This window comes from Parasteatoda tepidariorum, chromosome 4, assembly GCF_982258835.1.
Source record: "Parasteatoda tepidariorum strain Cologne lab strain chromosome 4, Ptep-v5.0, whole genome shotgun sequence".
NCBI classification, from domain to species: domain Eukaryota; kingdom Metazoa; phylum Arthropoda; class Arachnida; order Araneae; family Theridiidae; genus Parasteatoda; species Parasteatoda tepidariorum.
Genome location: NC_141758.1, coordinates 82,174,818 through 82,196,952, shown reverse-complemented (window position 1 = coordinate 82,196,952; position 22,135 = coordinate 82,174,818). Strand labels below are relative to the sequence as shown.

Sequence of the window (22,135 nt, the reverse complement as noted above, 5' to 3'; positions counted from 1 at the left end):
TTAAAAAAAAATAATTTATTTAAAAAACTACAAAAATGTCCAAATTTTAATTCTCTAGGTTTTTAATAAAAATATTCTTTTTTACAGAGCATCTTTTTTACTGAGTATTCTCAGAGTTTTTAATCTTATCTAACTCCAAGTTTTCCTATTTCCCCCCGAGACATATTCTGAAAAATTAACTAACTTCACTAAAATACCAATTAGAACCTTCATACAATTGGGGGATTCCTCAATTAAAACAATACATAACATATAAACCCCCAACTATGTTTTGAAATTAAAAAAAAAGTAACACTTAATAGTAAACACAAAATTTTTAAAACAGTTCAAATAAAATTTTATGTAATATTTCGTTTGCTTAAATATTCATTATTACTTTTTCCCATTTTTTGAATAATCAACCAAATAGTGAATCACAAACCGTATATTTTTATTATAAAAATTTACAATAATAATTTTAATAGATATTCAAATAACAATTCCTTTCCATAATCGTATTTATTTTATAATGCAGCACTTTTACTTATAAGTATAAATCCAATTAACTGTACAACATATTTTTCATTATCAAACAATATACAGTACAGAACCTGTTATCCTGAAATCAGAAAACCGGAAAACCAAAAAACCGGAACGAAATTCGATAAATTTTCCCGCCATTTTTTTAAAGAAAAACGATTTTTCCTCATAAGATTTTAGGATTTTTCTTTCTTTTTTTAAAGATGTTTACCTTATCATCATTTTGGAAATAATCATTAGTGTATAACTTCATCGTTTTTTCTTCTTTTTAAGATTATTTCCAACGATTTTTGTTTTTTTAGTTGGGTTTAACAATAAAAAAACTGCTTTCTGTATCGATTCAGAAAACCGGAAAATCAGTTATTCGGAATAGAGATGGTCCCGATCGTTCCGGATAATCGGTTCCCTACTGTATTAGAACAGATTTCAACCATCAATGAAAAAGAAAGACGAAACAATAAATATAAAGACAAAAGAATGATGCAACAAAACTTTAATAAAAATAAGAATTGTACAAAATTTAAATCAAAGAAAGTAACAGGCGATGTTTTTCTTTGTCATTTTTAATAGTCATGATGTGCTCTATTACTTTTGCTGAAATAAGAAAAAGAATAATTTATAAATACCTAATTTATTTATTTTAATAAAATTTATTTACAATTTATTCTAGAATTCCATTCTATTTATTCTAGAATTTAACTCAATATTCAATAATAAAAAAAAGTAAATGCAGAAGATATGAACACACTATATAAATGGAATTAATTATAGAGCTGAATAAAATTATTAGTACAGAATATTTTACTAAAAACAACAGTCAATGTTTTGATTATGTTATTTCAATTATTTTATATTAACTAATTACTTTATTTTTATTCAATAATTTGTCACTATTTCAAATACACGTGTAATAGAATATCAGTAGATACCAAACATGAAACAAACAAGACAAAAAACAAAAAGTTAGATGAAAACCCAGAATCTGAATTTCAAATTAAATCACATTTCTTGCAATCTTAAAATTGTACCCAAATTACAAAATTTAAATTCTAAGAAATTCTTAAAAAAAATAATCCATAACGTTTGTAACATTTTTTCCAAATGTGTTTGCCAAATTAATATTTTTCCTACAATTATAGCTCAGTAAAAACATTTTATTAAACTGTCAATAATTAATGACATTAATAAGAATAACATATATGTATTAAAATAGCTACCCTGAACACAAAAAAATTGAGATAATGTAGTGATAAACCACAACTTTTCCAAAGGTGACTTTCTAACTGTCACTGAGTATTGTTTCCAAACATGGCTGATTCCAAATATTTAAACACAATATCCAGCAAAGTTACAAAGTATAAAGTAATAATAGGTTTTGATTAACTGACATATTAAATTATCTGAGAAACATTTCAAGAAATACTTACAGAAATTTGTAATGCTTGATCTAAGTCTGCTATCAAATCCTTGATAGATTCGATTCCTACTGATAGACGAACTAAATTATCACTAATGCCAAGTTTTGCTCGTTGATCTTCAGGTACAGATGCATGGGTCATAACAGATCTGAAATATAGCAAGTTTTTAAAATTATTATAATTAGTAATACTTTTTTTTTACCTTAACAATATAAAAGATTTATTAAGTAAACCTTAAACTACACCTTAAATTAATCTTAATTAGATTGTGTAATATACTTGCTTTCCCTGTAAATTTTATATGACCCTGCTTCACACAATAATTGAACCATCCCAGATAAAAGATGCATAATTAAACGATAACGTGTCATTAAAAATTAATTTATGAAACATTTTTCAATTCAAAAAGAAATGCGTGACATTTTACATTATTTATTAGAAATTTATTTATCTACATGGAATAAATTAAGTACTGGAGATAACCTAATTTGTGAAAAAGTGATATATGAGGGAATGTACTGTTGGAAGGTTTAATTTTTGCTTGTCACTTAAAATAATGGCTTTAACAAATTTCATTGCCTTTATTTTAATATTAAGAGAAATTTATATTTTAAAAGCAGAGTAAATAATTTTCAGAAATAACACAATGTTATCAATTTGAGAGGTTATCCTATTTTGTGTGAACAGAAGTGTGAAAAGTTTATTAATTTGTCCAAGAGCTACAGCTTGAAATGAATTAATCCTAGAACTTTGATCCTTTTTGATTAATCCTTCAAGTTTGAGAAGGCATAGTGTAAAGTTAGTAATATCAATATGCAAATATCACCGCTCCGTAGATGCTTAAAGAATAATGGGAACAAAAGACACATTTAAAATCATTAACAAAATTTAAGAATAATGAACTTACGGTATCTCAGCAAGACTTTCAATGCCTCCTAAGCTCTCAGCTAAGGTGAAAATTTGTAGATTCCCAATGAACTTCTGTGCTTCAGTCAAACCTCCTTTTACATAAAAGCTAACCATACCACTGGTTCCAGAGCATTGTTTGTGAGCTAACTCATATTGAGGATAACTCTTCAAACCTGTACAATAATAAAATAATGTGTGAAATTCTGGTATACAAATTTTGGTTTGTAAACTAAAATAAAACTTAATACAAACTATTCATCTTATAACAAGAGCCTATATGCAAAAGAGGTTAATTTGCTCTTCTTGAGCATTTTTAGAAGGTCCTGTGCTCTTTGATCCCTATAAATGCATCTTCTTTGCCCTTTTTGTAAAAATAAGCACTTAGAAACATTGCCTTTTTATTTCTACTCCATTTAAAAAAAATCAATTTAATGTTTTAATAATGTTTATACCCTGGTAAAATTATCTGTGTTAGTAGTTACTGTTAGTAGTTATCTGTGTGTGTAGTTACTTCTGATTATTATCAAAAATATTTACTTTGTAAGTATTCTCAACTGGTTAAACTCTCTTTTTGGAGAGGGGTATATTAAATAATATTTTTGTAAATGATTTCAGATTTTTTTTAAATAAATAAATCTTTACTTATAAATACATCTTTATAAGTTAATTTTCCAGTAATTTTTAGTGTAATTATAGAAAAAATTTTCAAGTTGTTTATAAATTAATCTTTTTTTTTTTAGAGCATACACTTAATTATTTTTTATTAACTACAAATTTTTCTCTTACTATTATAATGAGGGAGAATTATTTTTTGAAATATACACATAAAAGAGTATAAGAGGGTAAGTTAAAAGTTGTTGCGAATCAAATTCATTTGTTACATAATATTCAATATTTTGATACATTTTAACAATGTTAAGCGGGGGGAAAAATTTGAAAAACCCTTTTAAAACTCCAAGTGTCTCTTTCTGTGAGAAAGTATGTGCTTTTTTTTTTTTTATTCATAGACTTTTGAAACTGAAATTTAAGAGTCTCTTCAAAGGCTTTTTGAAACATATGAAATATTACTTTTTATGGTTTATCATAAATGATGTGACTACAAATCAATTAATCATAACTGTCCAGATGAGTTTTGTCATCTTTAGCAAGTGTCTCTTTTTTTTTTTACTTGAAAATATTGCAAAATGTCATTTGGAAGAAAAGTCATAGTTTCTTGAAAAAAAAATATGTGCTCACTGAACAAAAAATTTTATAGCTCCTAGAGAAGGCATTCAAAGCATTATTTAATATCCTATAGCTCAGCCTGTAACCACCTGAATTCATTTAGGAAGTAAGTCCACAAGGTTTTCTAGCTTAAAATAATTGATTGATTAATAAAATGTACAACTATTTGATAGCATCTACTACTGATGAGAATTTCTAATAAAAAATCTCTCTCAGTTATTCTATTAAATACTTTTATAAGCATCTCAATAACAGGAGTTCAAATTAATTTTCCTACTAAAAATTTTCTGAAAATCCAGAATTTGAAATTAAAAAAAAAGTGAAGATTTTTGTGATTGGAAGACATTCTGGTTTAAGTTGCGCATTGAGATTTACCACATAAATCGAACTAACTCTAAAGATGGCTAATTGATAAATAATAATAAGACAGATTGGCTGATTCCACAAATTAGACTAACAGATTCTATAGATTTTCTATGGGATTCAAGTCAGCTGCTTTTCCAGGCCAATGGAGATGTAATAGGGCATGTGAGTGTTCGTAATACAAGTTACATATCATTTCAGTCCAATGAATCTCACTTTCAGCAGTCATTTTGAAAAATAAGGGTATCAATGACATACTCATCATGAAGACGTTGTCCATGGAGAGAATCATGATCATCTAAAAAGTTAAAATAAACAACTGGTTTAAGATTGTTATCACCTCAGTGAGTAGGTCTAATTCAGAATAAGAAAAACACCTACAAAACATCTCAAAACTGAGAACGATGAATAACTTTTTATATGTTGAGCTTATGACGTGTTTAGCGCCAAAATTTCAATTTTTCTAGTCCATATTAAAATTTCATCATATAAAAAAACACACAATTGATCATCACATTTAAAGATAGAAATGTTTTTATGAACTAATAAGAAAAACAAATATATTTCCTTCACTTATGAGATTATAAAAACATGCAAGATAATAATATCTACCTGGATAAATAACTTTTTCAACATATTTATGAGTTTCTAGAAATTCTGCCACCTTTTGAGCATTTTCCATATGCCTTTCCATCCTAATATGCAGAGTCTTCAATCCTCTATTCACAAGGAAACAATCAAATGGAGATGGTACTGTACCAAGAGCTGGAAGTAAACATTGACATATCCTTCTATTAAAGCTTACAAGAAAAATATTTGTTCAATATTTACTTCAAATTAATTTAATTTAAAAAAAAAATCACAATTTCAAATAAGCTGAAGACACAGTAGTAGCATGAAAAAAAAATTGAATCCACTCACAATTTTAAAAAATTATATTATAAAGTATAGTGTATCAAAAATATTGCTCAAATAATCAACAAGAATTTAATAGCAACTTACAATTTTGGTAATACTTCATTTTTTCATACAAATCTTGGTTATTTGTGGCTATTGCTCCCATTACAACATCTGAGTGACCTAAAATAATTAAATGGAAAAAAAATTTTAATAATTATTCAATAAAAAAATTATAATAAAAATATTACTAATCATTAGCAGTATATATATATATATATATATATATATATATATATAGTCAAACCCCGCTATAGTGAACACGGTTTATAGTGAACTCCCGGATATAGTGAACGAAATGTTCGGCCCCGTGCCTTGCTATATGCGGAGAATGTTATTTTTTGTGGATATAGTGAACCAAAAAAGTTAGGAAGTTGGATATAATGAACTTTTTTTTGTCTTCAACTGATTTTTTTGTAATAATTTTGAAATTTCTACTTCGAAAAAAGTACATATACAGATTTTCAAAACCATCTATGGAGGGGAATGTAGCGATAAGCATTTTTTCTTGTTTGCTTCATTTATCTCACTTTCCCATCCCTAAACAAACAAAGCAGATGTTTCCAACCCAGACAGACGATGTAAGGTGTCAGTCAGACCCTGTAAGGTGTCAGTCAGATCAATAAGCATTTTTTGTCAGATGGAATGAGCAATTATTCATTATTGGTCAAAGGGTTGGACACTAATATGTGCTGATAAGGCCCTCATTTCAACTCCTTTTTGATCTCTGTTCAGTTTAAAAAATCCCGCAAACAAGTGTCTCAAATTTAACTATGGCGAGCAGTAAACGTAAAACGTTCTCCATTTATGATAAAATGGGCATAATCAGAAAAATTGAAAATGTATGCAATCAAGCTGATATTTGCAGGGAATATAAACTATCCAAATCTGCAGTTTGCAACATATGGAAACATAGGCAATTAATAATTTCTGCTCATGAAAAAAATCTGGATGGCAGAAAAAAGTTGAGAAAAGCAGATCACAAGGATGTTGAAGAAGCATTACTGAAGTGGTTTACCAATCGAAATATCTGGACAGCACAAATGTCGATGAATTTGCTAAGCGATTTTATGAGACTAGTACTTTCATGTGCTCGAATGGCAGGTTAGACAGATTTAAAAAGCGGAATAACAGAAATTCAGGAAAAATTATCTGAGAGACGGGAAATTTTTCCATATCTGATGTTGAGGATTGCTCATCAGCTAAAGATTACTAATTTTTTTTTTTGTACTCAAGACAAAGAGTAATGGAAAATAACACATTTTTTGCGACTACATAATATTTTTCTCTCATTTATTTGAACAATGTGTAATAAAAGGGAGGAGTTTGGGAACCATTAGTTAAATTGCCTGCGTAACGGATATAGTGAACAGAAATTTCGGTCCCTTGAAGGTTCACTATAGCGGGGTTTGACTGTATATATATATATATATATATATATATATATATATATATAAACTTTTATACAGAGGATAACTAAAGTAATAACTTTCTGTTTATATTAACTAGTATTTACTAAAATATCTGTTCTGCGTGTTCAGTTTTAAATACTGATGAGATATCCAGTAGTGATTATTTCAACTAAATTTACCTAAGACATTTTTTCAGGTAATTTTATGTTAATTTATTTAATTTTCAGTTACATGTAGTGCTGCTTATTTTACATTTAAAATATATACAATTTATTTTACATTTAAAACATATAAAATTTATTTACATCTGAATGACTTGTACTATTGATGACTTTGATTTACATTAAATATTTTATCTTAATAAAAATCGACTTGGAATAATTTTCAAAATAATAAGTAAAAAAGAAATATTACCATTCATATACTTTGTTAAAGAATGATGAACAATGTGAGCACCAAGAGTTAGAGGTTTCTGTAATATATACATACATTTAGGGTATCAATAATAATGATAGCTTTGAAAATATTAAATAAATAAAATAAGGTTTCTCAAAAAAAACATGACAACATTTTCACTAAAATAGCTTTAATTCATAAGCCTAAAAGTTTCTTTAAATATAAACAAAAGTTATTCAATAATTGGAAGAAAAAAAATTCTTAAATATAAAGAAACAATCACAACTGAAAAACTTGGTTTGAAAAAATTTTATCAAACGTAAACAAACAATCGCAATTGAAAAGCTTCTACTCAAAGTAAAAAAGTTCTTAATCATTAACAAAGAATCATAACTGAAAAGTTTAGTGGAAGAAAATAAAGTTCTGAGACATAAAACAAACAAGTATAATTAAAAAGTTTAGAGAATGAAAATATTAGGCTTCATTTCAGAACATCAGCTTTAGAATGTATTGAAAGCTGTTTACAAAACATAATTTTCTAATAATAATAGCCTTTTAATTTTTTTTAAATAATAATTTTTTTTAAATCAATATAAGTGCCTTTATAATGCTACTTAATGCATTCTTGCACTAAATTCCTAAATATTGGTGGATTAATATCAATTAAAATCAAATTAAATAATTTACACAAAATAAAAGTTCTAGGTAATTACTATTTGAAGCGTCTTACTTGAAAGTAAGAAGACATGAAGGTATTATCAACCACAGATATAATTTGAGGATGATTTTCTATCAGCTTAGCAACACCTGCAATGTCTACCATTTTCATGGTGGGATTTGTTGGAGTCTCAATCCAAATCATCTATACAAAATATGGGTAATATTAATTTTCAGTAAAAATCACTTAAGGAAAAAACATATCAAATTTCAAAGTGTATCTAATTCAATAGTTTTAAAATTTCGTATTTAAATATATTTTTGGTTTAAAACTTTAGTGCACTTGTAAACAATATTACATAGTGGTTTTCATTTTATCACTTACTTCATAAACAACAAAATAAATTTTTAAAAAATGAAAAAGGTAATTTTGTAAGATGCAATGTAAACATTAAAATGACAAATCTAGTGTTGAAAAAAGTTTTTAAATATGAGAAGACAAAATGAAAAAAAAAAAAAACTATTTATTGCTTGTATTTAACAAGTACTAACTAACTAGTACTACTAATCTAAAATGCCAAGTTATTTCAGCATACATAAGAAAAGTATCATTTGTATCATATTTGGGACAAAATTCATGCCATAATTTTTATTATTGAATTCAATACTAGTCCACCTAACCAGTCATTCCAATAAATAACTTTATATAAAAGCACACAAGCAAAATAGAGGTAAAGCCAGTTCAGTTTGAAAATTTCAATTAAAATATGCCATTAATTAAATTAATATGACATTAAAATAATTTTTTTTCATAAAAAAAAATTTACAACTTATTTCTATCTAAATAAATAATATTACCTTGGTGTTTGGTTGGATTGCATTGGCAATGTTTTTTAATTCTACCATGTCTACAAAGGAAGTTTCAAGTCCCATCTTTGATGCACAGGTTCTGAAAAATCTATTTGTTCCTAAATTTTTTAAAAAAAAAGTTATTGATTAAAACGAAGCTTATTGTGAACAGAATTCTATTTAATGTCTTTATATAGGACATAGTTAGTAAAAAAAATGAATTAACAATATATATATATATATATATATATATATATATATATATATATATATACATATATCAACTAATCAGAAAATAAGGAATTCTTACAGTTTTTTGAGTATTTAGATGGATACAAACCAGAATTTAAATTTGAAAGTTTTTTAGTAGAATGGTCAAAGGTCAAATCAAAGCATTTCATACTTAAAATTTATAAGCATTATAATAACATGATATTAACTTAATTTTATTAAATACGTAACACATATTAGTGATTTGAACATGAAAAGAAAATAACAGTCACAAAAGAAGACAAAATGAAAAAAACTGTTAAATTGCAATACTACCTAATCTATATCTACTGCCAGTAACAACAAAAAAATTTCTTACATTAAATAACACGTTTTATTGAATGAAATGAATGTGAAAATGAAGGGAACATCTAGATTTCATTTGAAAGTATTATGAATGAACAACAAAAGTATAATTTATTACTTTCTAACTGAGGTACCAATAACAAAATTAAAAATGAATAAATAAATATTTTAAATAAATAACTCAAAATTATTTTACAAGTATAGTTAGCTACAAGACTACAAAGCAAATTGTCACAGGAAATCTTTAGGCATAAGAGAAATTAAATTTTATTACTACAGAAGTTAACTTATTATGCATAAAACAAAGTTTTTAATTAATACAGTACCAGAATTACATGCTGGTCATGATTGGATACTATGTAATAAGACATCAATAGTTCAATAACTTACTGTTACAAAACATAGCTTAAAAAAGACTTTTTATGTTACTTTTGTCTTTCCTCATATATTTACAGGTACTTAAAACAATTCAGAAGCCATAAAAATAGATTTCGAGATCTGCTTTTGACCTCTGAGCTATAGATTGTGCATTAAATTTTTATGACACAGCTACACTGTTCAGCTTTGAGGACTCCGTCAGACTAAAAGTCTGGGTACGTCTGCTGCTATAGAAACTAGAGAAAGCACATTTCTAAAGGGGGTGTGGATTGGAAGAATGAAAGAGTCAATTGATCACAAAGCAAAGATTCTCACACTGACCTGTGCTAAAATAAAGCAAAACTTTTCATCCCATACCCTTAGTTGAAGTGACTTATGCTCCTAACCACAGTGCTCGTCACCACATAAGACTGATGTCTGATCACACAATAGGTTAAGGATTAAGCATTAAATGCATCACAGTTACCAATATTTTGATAACAAACATTTTAAAGACATTTGTGTATATAAAACAACAGTGAATAAATATAATAAGGCAGATTTTTTTCTTCTCATAAATACACCATTTTGGAACACTTTAAAATAAAATAAAGTAAAAAAAAAAAAAAAAAAACGGTACTTATGCTATCACAATTAAAATATATAGGTATCTAGTGAAAAATAAATATTTAGTGAATAAGGAATTAGGAAAAAAAGATAGTGATAATAAATTAAAGTACAACCTCCATAAAGATCATCAAAGCATATGATATGATCCCCAGCTTTTAACAAGTATGTTAAAGACATAGTAGCTGCTAATCCAGATGCAAAGCAAAGAGCTGAAATAATAAAATAGCTTAAATACTTCATTTATTACATTCAATATAAATTACGTAAAAATAACAAATTCAATGTACACAATAATCATTTGGTACAGCTAAAAATAAGATCAGAAGTGGAATGAACTTATACATGATTTCCAAACTTATATTATTCCTCATTTAGTGTAAAATGTTTTGTGGTGATAGTTGAAAAACCTACATTTAATTATCTAAAGACAAAATTAACATCAATTTTTTTTTTTTTCTCCGGAGATTGCCTAAAAATAGGATCCTATCTTTGAAGGGGGGGAAAAACATATAAAAACCATGTCTTTTAAATTGAAGTAGTATTAAAATTAGGAATAAAATATTTCATGTTTTTATGAAAATATATTTTGTGAAGAATCTGTTTTAACTGTGAAAAATTTCGTGAAGGATATGTAATAGTCCCACACTTCTCAAAAAAATTTTACATAGAATTTTGTAAAAAGGCCCCCTTTTTAAAATTAAAAATGTTACAAAGCATTCATTTTTAAACTAAAATATATTATGTTTTTATGATAATATATTTCCTGATTAATCTGTTTTAAATATGAAAAATTTCGTGAAGGATATGTTAATGGTTCCACATTTCTCTAAAAATGACACCCAATATGTTTTCATGATTTCACACATCATAATTTAGTCATAATGTTCATATACAAACAGGAGTTAGAGAAACAATGCAGCATAAAAAGAAAAATCAAACAGAAATTTAAAAGTTTTGTTTCCTACTATACCAGTCTGAAGAATCATGGGTAACAAGGTATACTTTAGTTTTAAAAAATCAAATTAACTAGTTCAATTTCAATAGTGTTATAATGAAACCAAATCATCATAGTAAATTATTTCTAAACATATTCATTATTATTATTTACAATTACTCATACATAAAGCACCACTAGCATACTAATTATCATTCACTCTTCTTCATTCAAAATAATAATAAACAATAATTCTTTCAGATATTTTTAAGATATACAAGTTTATCAAATAATTCTGTGATAATAAAAAAATTTGGGTCTTGTGGATTTCTTTATGGGTCATAAATATATAACCAACATTTTCGGTGATAGATAACTTTTTATAAGCTAGCTATCAAAATTAGATATGCATTATATGAACTATATCTAGTTTCAAAAGCAAGAAAAAGTAATAAATGCATTGAATAAACACACTAAACACAACATAAAAATTAATAAATTGAAAATTTTATCTGATGGAGAAATTACCATATTTTCCATTTTCAAGAGATGCGATGCTCTGCTGTAAACACTCTCTGGTAGGATTTCCACTTCGAGAATAATCAAATCCCTGCAAAAGAAAACTTAATTTTACAGAGAATTATTCGATAAAATTTATTTATTACATTAAAAAAATTAAAAACAGAATCACCTTTAAGGAAAATAAAAAATTTTAATAAATATATTTTTCGAAGAATCGAACTAATTTTAATTTCATGTATGACAGCTTTTAATGAAAAGTAGTGAATTGCTGGGGGAAAAAAGAAACATAAATCCTACTTAAATGAATCCTTAGATAACAATGCTGTTTAGGAAACAATGGTTAACAAAAAATTAACTTTTTCTGGAACCTTTAATTAAACGTTTGACTAGTTAGGATAATTTCCCTTTTTCATTTAAATTACTGTCAAATTAACTTTAAAATGTAAATTAAATTTAAAATTGAATATCTTCTTAAAAATATTAAACAGTGCGACATGTACGATATTAAATAATGAAATAACCACATTAGCAACAACAACAAACAAAAAGTAATTATAAAAGAAAAAGAAAATTTCAAAGCGTCAGAAAAAAATATAATTTTAAATAAACACATGATAATAAAACAAGTAACAAAGTTAAAATACGTATGTAAATTCAACCATTTAAAAAATAAGTGTAGGCTGTTATTTTTAACATTTTTAAAAAATAATTTAAAGAAATAGGCGAATTTACTGGGACCGGCGAAATGGAAAAATATCGGTGATACCTAAAAGCACGGGACAAAAGTAAAAGAATAATGGAGACAAATAAAAAATTTTAATACTAAAATGAAAACAAATTTTAACAAAGAAATTAATATCTTACAGCAGTTTCACCTGGAGAAAATTGCTTAAAGGTAGTAGACAATGAAATCGGCGGAATGACGGCTCGGCTTTTCCATTTTTCGGGATCCTGACCATCGTGAATGCAACGTGTTGCGAAATCAGCAGATGGTGGAGACATTTTAATCAGACTTAAGCAATACACTAATACTTCTGCAAGAATTTAATAAACTGGGAGGAGGATGAAATGACGGGACTTTAAATAACGATAGATCATCGAAAGCGATCACGAGTGTTTGTTTACTGTTGACGCTTCTGGTTACGTATTTCTGCCTCAATGAATAACCATTTTTTCAAATTAAAAGGCCTCTAAACGAGCGATTTCACCGTTCTTCCAAAGGGGTCGTTTTTATTGCTATTGAAAACTGATGAAAACTCAACTGATTGGTGAGCTTGATGTTAGTCAATTCAGTTGCTCCATGTTTACTTATTCATTACGAATAGTACCGCAGAAGTCAAGCATCATTGGCTGCGGTCAGTATGCGGGTGGGTGACAACTTGGATCAGTCTGTGTAGGGATCGAGGGTGTGCGCTATTGTTCCTCGTTAAACCGTTCTCTAAAGTGCTCAACTTTGCATGCAGGTCGTTGGTCGGGCTACCAAAGCGGGGTTGCCATCCCCTCTGCAGAGGATCAAAATTGTGATGGCATGTTTTCGGATCATCCTCAGGGATCTTTCCCAGATCGTTGCCAATGGCCCATTGCGCAGCTCTAGAACGACGTAAATGAACTACAACAACAGCATCGTTACGAATAATATTTTCGAAATATGAAAGAATAATATCATAATTTTTTTTAAAACTAGGAAAAATATGCCGTTCAAAATTTTAAATTATTTTACATGCAACTTATTTTCTGAGTTTTACAATTGAATGGTAAAAAACAGTAGTTGATCGAAAATTGCAGGAAAATACCTAAATTAGAAACTTAATTATGATGAAAATTTTAAAGTTTTGCAATCAATTTTTTTCACCAATGTCTACTTTGTACTTAAGCAAGTAGCAAATTTGAGGTCAGGCCTCTAACCATTAAAATTGGATCCAAACATAAAAACCATGATACCATGATAGTCCGTTTTTATTTATTTAAATTTTTTTTTATTGATTTCTTTTAATGTTATCTTAAGGGAGCGAAGGAAACAAATTTTTTTCTGTACTTTTATTTCTTAGAGAAAATGAAACACCAAGCTGTAAATACTTAACCCAATCGCTCAGATTCCTTGCATTTTTTAAACTAAATATTCGCTATCGAATCGTCTATTAAATTCGCTTTTCAAACTCCTATACTTTTGCAAAAAAAAGAAAAAGAAAGGTCAATTGTTGTTGTTGTAATTTACGTCGCACTGGAGCTTCACAATGGGCTATTGGCGATGGTCTGTGAAACATCCCGGAGGATGATCCGAAGACATGCCATCACAATTTTGATCCTCTGCGGAGGGGATGGCACCCCCGCTTCGGTAGCCCGACGACCTGCGCGCGAAGTCGGGGACTTTACGGTAGCACAGTTTGACGAGGACCAATACCGCACACCCTCGGTCCCTACACAGACTGATCCAAGTGGTCACCCACGCGCACACTGACCGTAGCCAGTGATGCTTGACTTCGGTGATCTGCTGGGAACCGTGTCTTAACGATCAGTCCACTGCGGGACGAAAGGTCAATTATATGGCTTGCTTGTAAAGGAAAACGGATATTATCTGCTGTCATCATGTCAATTTTTTGGTTTTCATCCATGGTTTTCAGTAAATGCCATGGGAGGGGAGAGGTAAACTGAGTCCCTCGACCGGGCTTGTCCCGGTTGGAATCTGCACCTCATCTCCCGTGAAATCTCTCGCGGCAACGAGATCTAAATTTGTACCCGAATATCGAATTTTACTGGGGAACGGGGAAAGTATATTCTTATTTAAATCATTTTTAACATGGATGTAAATTAATTTCTCCAACAAAGTTCGTTTGAAAAAAGTAGTGACTGTATTCCGAAAGTAGTTTGTATAGTCACTATTTTTTTAAAAAAGAAAGTAGTCGAAGTGAAACCTCATTTATAGTAATAAAGTAGAGTTGTTAACTGCAAAAAAAAAAAAAAGAATAGTGCGGAGTCCCTCCGCGAGAAAAAAAGTTAAACTTCCCAACCTGCGACGTTAATTGTAGAAGAATCAGCAGTCGTAGAAGGGTTACTAGTTCTATTCAACGACTATTTTTACCGCTCCACTCGCTTCCGTGTTCTGTAATCACGATAATAATGTGCATTTTCCCCTCTTGAACCAGTGGAAGTGCTTGTGGTTGCCTCATCGTTTCGCCCTGAAAAATGTATTTGTATTAATAATGTGTGTGAATGCGTCATAATGTAATTTCAGAAGAGAAACAATCAATTGATATTCACAAGAGACGTACTTTGACATAACCTTAAATCCGTCGCAATGTCCGTGGGATTGTTTTCACTCATTTTTTACAATTGTTATCCACTAAATTTGAAAATAAAAAATACTACCCTCTTAAATTATATGTGTATCAAAACAAACTAAAAAAATATTTATAGAAAAACAATACTTTTATTATTTTTATGCTAGTGAGAACCAAAACAATATGGAAATGAATGAGGGAAAACTGGATCCTACCACGTGATTTCCCGGTCAATAAAAATGTAGCCCTGTTGGAAGTCGCATAAGACAACCCTGTTGGAAGTCGCATAAGAAGTATTACTTCAATATATAGTTTTTCCAACCACTGCATGATACCTTGCTACAAGAAAAAAAAAACGACTTTTTTTTTCTTTACACAACTGTCTTAAGCCTTCCGAATGTAACATATCGGATGCGCATATGGCAAACATAGATAACACTTTGATGTCTGTCATTATGATTGTTTTACTTTCACCAATCTATCTGATTGCAAGTTATCATAAATGGATGAAGAGCAAGCACATAAGTGAGCAAGAGATGAAAGAGTTGTCTAATCTACTGATATAAGTTATCTCTCCTTATCAACACGAGAAGATATATAAATACTATTTTTATAAGAAACTACTTTTAAAGATATGCTTTATGACACAACCTCCACAAAATTTTAGAATAAAATTTTCAAAAAATACTTTATTTCCCGAAAAAATACCTAAACTTAACTTTCAAACAAGTCTTTAAACTTTTCAGGTTTTACTCAAGTTTCAGACTATATGAAAAATGATCAATAAATAAATAAATAAAATAAAATAAAATACCGGTCAATTTAAAATGTCACTTGTAATATCTCCGTATATTCTGAAAAAAGAAATGTTTTATAATTTACTCGATAAGCGAGAATCTGATTTTTTTTATATCCACTTAAGAATTAACAAATTTCTTGGAGAATCTACATTATTTTTTACTTTATTCTCATTGGTTATTTCATTCGGCATATTATCTCAAAATGTGTGTCAATTGAATTTAAGTTGTGGTGAAGTAAATTATAAATTGCATTATTTCTTTATTCCCTCCTTTACGAAACAAGAAGTCCTGATGATCGTTTCACTATAACGACACTATTCCATGGGCCTTATTATCTCTCAGGTCTACGTCACCTAGGTACAGTGTTTAAAAAGGCACTAAGTGACTGTAGTTAATATTTATTTTTAACTGTATTTTCTTGTTCTCTTCCTAAGGATATATCAATATTTTTTAAATGCCCGTTTACATTAAACATTGTTAATTTGATTTATTTTTTAACTACTTTCATGAATTTTTTTTTTTTATGCTTATGTATTTATATGAATAGTAAAATTAGAATTTGATGTTCTTTTATATTTTCAACAAGTTAGTACTACTGTTAGTACTCTACAAAAAAAAAATCCTAAATTAGAATTTCCTCATTGCAGAAATAGGTAATAATTCAGAAATTTATACCGGATTCGCTGAAATAAAGGAATTTTTTTTGTTTTATTTTATTTTCTTATTTTTAAAAAAAGCGAGACATTTGATTTAAGTTCAGGGCCTTGGTCCAAGCTCACTCTAGTCAGCCCCTGCACTGTGTTAATGACAATCTATAAAGTTAGGCATAGCATGAGAATTTTTTAAATTTCTCATTTAATTTAAATCAATACCATATTATGCATTTTATGCTGCTTATATTTACTTCTTTCAAAATCAAAACACAACCTAAGTATACGAAGAAAATATACTAAATCAACTTTTAAGTTCATGAGTTAACATTACATTACATTGAGTTCACGAGCATGAAGTGAACATTACATGAACATAAGTTCATTTTTAAACAATGAGTTAGTAATAACACCTATAGTAGAAATAATTCGAAACTCTTTTCTAGCAAGATACGACACATACTGTAATGTATTATTTGAAAGGCATATAATGAGACAATGGCAAGTATTAGTGAGGTTTTTAAATTAGTAAATATTAAAAAGTGGTGGCAAAAGGATTTAGTTTTTATTTATTTTTAGGAGTTAATTTATAATTTCAAAGAATGGATATATAAATCGAAATGAATTTTACCTTATCGCTAAGTGCATTTTTACACACTATTATGTTTACAGTGACTCTTAAAGGTGTTCATACACTTATGACTTTCAATGAAATAGGACTCTGTTCATTAGTTAAAATGAATAGCTCAGAATGAGTATTTAATACTAAGATTTATAATCTATTCCTAATAAAGCTAAAAACATGTAATATTTTAAAAACAAAGTAAACGTGTATTCTTACGAAATTATTAACAAAAAAGTATTAAAAAATTCGTCATAAAAGCCATTGCATACTTAAATGTTTTCTGAAAAATTTATTATTAAAATTATTGTCTATTGCTTTATTTTTTTATTTATTGATTTTTCATTTATTTTGTCCAGACTGCGTTGTGGTGAGAGAGCTGACCTTACATCAGGAAGGACCTGGGTTCGAAACCAGGACAAAGCATGGATGTTCCTTCATTCTCTGCACTATATCTGTCCTTATTAACTTAGTTGTAAAATTTGGATTCAACAATGAAAAGGAGCATTTTGAGTCTTGTCGATTTCACCATTGTCCTCTTACTATACAAGTACATTTGATAGTTTTTATACAGAGGCTTTGTTTACATTATATTATATATTTGTATTTAAATTGCATGAGATTTAATTCAATGTAGATTTAGTCATATTTACATGGAAAAAAGTAAAATTTCTGGATATCTTAAATTCCATATATAGTAAATGCTTTATAATTAGAAAATAATTTCAATTAAGAAACTTAAATAAAATTCATATTTTACAACATTTTACTTAGAAATGATATTGAGCTTACCTTTTTATTTCCAAAACAAGTAGGAAATTCCTTTATTTGTAAAGAAAATTATGCTATATAACTCTCGATACTTTGATTTTTATGTATGATTGCAGCAACGGGTAGTGCTCCACCTTTCGTTGTTGTTAAAAGTATCGTTAAGGTAACACCACCACTTTCACACAACTTGCAGTGGAATCAACAAAAATTATATCAGAAGTTCAATTCAAATCATGCACTATGCACTATCTTCATAATTGCTGTCACCACTAGCACAGCCCATGTTCCTTTAAAAGCATGAACGACAGTTGCCCCTAGAACAATTTTATGAAGCTAAATCAAACAATTTGCTTTTTGGTTTCTTGATGTGAAAAAAAAAGAAAAATCTCCGCAAAATTTATATTTCAATAAAAATATAATTAAAAACGCGACAAAGTTTTGCTACACCTTCTAAGAACATGATGTTATAACAAATAAAAGCGAAATAAAATAATAAATAAGTATGAATCTTTTTTTTAAACTCGGATCCTGTTAAATTTATAATCTGGGATGGAAATTCGGAAATTGAACAACGATATCCTCTGAAAGAAAAATAACGGATTACGGATTCGCAAGACCTGGGAATAGTCAGGAAAAACGAGATTCGAAAAAAAAAAGAAAAAAAAAGTCAGTGAATTGTCAGGGGAAAACGCAACTTCATCTCAAATCTGTAAATTGGCATTTTCAGAGAATTCGTCGACACTCAATTAAAATGGATTTCACTCTTCCGTTTTTCGTAATATCGTTATTTGCACACGCGCAATAGGGGATCTAAAAAAAAGAAAAAAATCCAATTTTTTTTCCTAACCAACCATCATTAGGAGCATCTTAAAGATTCTTCTATTATTCTTAACACGTTGAGCACCACGTCAGCCATCGGTGGCTGACACTGGACTTTCCATTTAGGCCGCTTCTACCACCGGTAGCTGACACTGAAATTACATTTAGGTTGCGCCTGCCACCTCTTGCTGCCACTGACCTTTCACATAGGCCGCGAAAAACAGCTGGCTGACAGCGAATAGCATGGTATAAAACTATAAGATTTACACTCTTTTATGGAATTGCAAAAAATTTATCCACAATTTACTTAATTATTGCGATTCTTAATTTAATGAATTCAATTTAGTAGATTTTTATCCACCACTATTTTCAAACAATTCGTAGGCATATATAATTTGCCACTTTTTCAGATATGTCATGCTAAACCTTTTATAAACTAGCAAAATCTGTCTATATTTGCAAATTTAGTTTGTAGTTATTTACCGTGTGGCCAGACGAGTAAGCCATGTAAAATTAGAGTGGCATTTAACGTGTTAACCGTTTCTAAGTGTTGTCAATTGGATGTCCGAGTTAAGGAGCTTGAAACTTTTGGCTCAAGAGTATTACTTTAAATGCACTTCAGTAACTCAGTTTTTGTATCCTTGATTACTTCTGGCTCAAGAGTATTACTTTAAATGCACTTTAGTAACTCAGTTTTTGTATCCTTGATTAATTCTGGCTCAAGAGTATTACTTTAAATGCACTTTAGTAACCCAGTTTTTGTATCCTTGATTAATTCTGGCTCAAGAGTATTACTTTAAATGCACTTTAGTAACTCACTTTTTGTTATCCTTGATTTATTATGACAAATTGTTTTATAATTTCGGATAGTACATTATTTATTACGAACAAAACGTTTTTTAATTACCTATTACATTTATCTATTTGACATCGATTAACAAAACAATTCTATTCTTTTGAATAAATTCCTATCAATTTTGAATTCCTATCGTGCAAACGAATGTATTAATAATTATAAAATTTTTTAACATAGAAATGTAGTGGTTCAGAACTTTTTATTTGAATACTAATGTTAGATTTTAATGAATTAGAATTCCAACCATAAAATTTTAATCTGTTACACTATCGGTACCTATATAATTACTAGTTTTATTATTCATGCAACCCATAGAAATTTACCAACACACATTGTTACACATTATAAATATAATGCAGGTGTTCTGTAACAGTATTTAAAAATTATTCATTAAATACTTTTGCAAAAGTATAAAAATAAATTAAAGCCTCTCCATAAGGTATATTTTTTGTAATTATAATAATTATCTGTACGGAATTGAAAAGAAAAGCTGGATAATATTCCTTAGTATATATGGGGAAGTATCATCTTTTTCTCTAACTACCTCTCAAAATAATTTCTCTGGGTTAAAATAATGTAACTAAATATAATAATGTTTTTTTTTTTTTAAAAACTAACGTACAATTTTGCTTATTAAAATGTATAAGTTTGCAATTTCGAAAAAAAGTGTCATAACCAAAAAGCAAAGAAAAAAATTGAAAAAGCTGTTTTTTTTAATTGTAATGCAACTTTTTTTTCACATTATTCAAACTAATAATTAATTAAAAAATGTTAATTTCATTCTTAAAGTTAATTTCATATATTTTGATTATTTAAAGCTCATTTTTTGCACGTTATTTTGATACTTATTGTACCTCTAAAACTAAAAGATTTGTAGTAGTATAAAGGTTCGTATTTTACGTATTGCAAAAATGTAATATAAAATTGTAATAAGCCACTCTAGCTCATTTCGTTAATTTTTCAAACATTTTAATTACTATAAAAAACGCAAACACAACAAAAGTTTTTGTGAGAGTCCGAGAGGATCATGGGTGAAGTTTTTGTGTAGCGCCATCTTGCGGGCAAACCAAGCATTACAAAATAGTTATAAATAATAAGACAGTAATAAATTAATCATAAATATAATAAAATTTTTATAAATAATAAAATAATTAAAAACAGAAAGTCAAATTAAATAACCCTTATTAAAGTTCGTTAAATCTGAAAGCTCTCTGTAATATATATGTATAATTTCTAAAGTTTTATAATCTAGTGATGATATTTCTGAATGAATCAATTACACTTATTTAAAACAACAAAGTACGATTTTTAGAAAAGGTAATAAATAAAGATGTATTTGATTTGTAATATGATGTTATTTTTTATTTTAAGAATATTTCTATGTTTCGAAAACTGTTAATAAAGATAATTAGAAGTGACTCGATTCTTTAATAATAAATACAATAATGCAAACAAGTTTAAAACAAATACTACATATTAAGTTGTTGAAGAAAGATCAAAGATTAAAATAAATAGATATTTATTTTAAATTACGTAATTGTCAAAATGAAAGAATTTCATTCCCTTTCCGAAACCCGACCCCCAAGCGAGGGGAGAACGATTAAAGGATAAACAAAAGCCATTGGTCACTTTCTTATAACTATCGATACCCAATATCATTTCCTAGGGGGAGGGTTCAAACCTTCTTTCGAGGGCAGGGATTTCCCTCACTGCTCTCCTCGGGATAGTGACGTCACCGTCCGCGTTCCAAGGCTGCCAATGTAGGGATCCGTTACAGATACAAGTTCCTCTTGTGATGATGAACATTTAGGGGGTTTCGCTGTCTTAAAACGTTTCTGCATAACAAGGGTAAGTGAGTCTTCCTAATGTGCAATTTATTAAGTATTTACTGAATTATGTATTAAACACTCATATTTTATTTATCGTTTAATATAAGTTAATGAATGGTGTTTTCAATAGAAATGGGGGAAAGAAAGCATATCTCCTGCTCTTTATGATGCAATTTACCGTCACGATTTCAGGAGACAAGTTACATCTGCTTTTAAAAAGGGAGTTCGTTTCCCATTATTTTAAAAATGGAAACTGTATAACTAATATTAACACAAAGAAAAATATTTTTCATATTAACATGTTTGCAACATATTCTAAGGTGAATTCAGTTTTTATTTATTTTATTTTTAGAATCAAATATTAATAAATACTTCAAAATTGAACACTCTTAATGTGAAATTTAGGAAGAAAAAAATCTTTTAAATGAATAAACTAACAAAAAAAAAGTTTTTATTTTATTTCCTTTTTTTAAGATGCGAATCACTGTTTGGCAAAATACATTTTAAGACTAAACATTTATTCCATCTCATAAAACCGTTTCACTGTTTATTGAGACAAAAAATTTATTGCAATTAAATATTAAAAGATAAGCAATTGTTTTTTTTTAAAGCATTTGTCATGTCAGTAGGCAGAATTTGTCGTGGCCAGCATAATTGATCACGGGGATTTAAGCCTCGGTTACGTCATCATTGTGATGCTTTCTCTGTCTCTTGAGCCATTGTTGCAGCTCATAAGCTACCATAGGTACTGTTGGCGGTCACCCCACCAGGATTGATATTATTGAAT

The 22,135-nt window shown here is 28.4% G+C and overlaps 2 protein-coding genes across 3 annotated transcripts in view; one reads left to right on the top strand and one right to left on the bottom strand.

Annotated features, from left to right (window-relative positions):
- Positions 1 to 997: 997 nt before the first annotated feature.
- LOC107437845 (cystathionine gamma-lyase) lies at positions 998 to 12,769 on the bottom strand. 2 transcript variants are annotated; one of them, XM_043052721.3, is made up of 11 exons: positions 12,588 to 12,769; positions 11,730 to 11,811; positions 10,381 to 10,476; positions 8,714 to 8,823; positions 7,929 to 8,060; positions 7,217 to 7,274; positions 5,436 to 5,513; positions 5,046 to 5,198; positions 2,845 to 3,019; positions 1,947 to 2,085; positions 998 to 1,113 (listed from the first exon to the last, which is right to left on the bottom strand). In XM_043052721.3, the coding sequence occupies exons 1-11, from the start codon at positions 12,723 to 12,725 to the stop codon at positions 1,105 to 1,107; spliced, it is 1,170 nt and encodes a 389-aa protein (XP_042908655.1). In that variant the 5' UTR covers positions 12,726 to 12,769; the 3' UTR covers positions 998 to 1,104. The 2 variants fall into 2 exon arrangements, with proteins under 2 accessions (XP_042908655.1, XP_087017607.1); XM_087161481.1 differs by lacking the exon at positions 998 to 1,113 and having other exon boundaries at positions 1,932 to 2,085.
- Positions 12,770 to 21,267: 8,498 nt separating this feature from the next.
- LOC107444240 (uncharacterized) overlaps positions 21,268 to 22,135 on the top strand; it is a 34,453-nt gene continuing 33,585 nt past the window's right edge. The window contains exon 1 of the mRNA XM_087161479.1: positions 21,268 to 21,367. The gene's annotated coding sequence lies outside the window, so the exon portion shown is untranslated. The remainder of the gene's footprint in view (positions 21,368 to 22,135) is intronic.

What these genes read in the sequence shown, in the direction of transcription:
- LOC107437845 (XM_087161481.1), bottom strand. Translation starts at nt 12,725, where the DNA reads ATGTCTCCACCATCTGCTGATTTCGCAACACGTTGCATTCACGATGGT. An exon ending in TCTTGAAAATGGAAAATATG is followed by an intron (nt 10,477 to 11,729) that starts GTAATTTCTCCA and finishes TTATTATTTCAG; the next exon opens with CTCTTTGCTTTGCATCTGGA. An exon ending in TCATGTCTTCTTACTTTCAA is followed by an intron (nt 7,275 to 7,928) that starts GTAAGACGCTTC and finishes TATATATTACAG; the next exon opens with AAACCTCTAACTCTTGGTGC.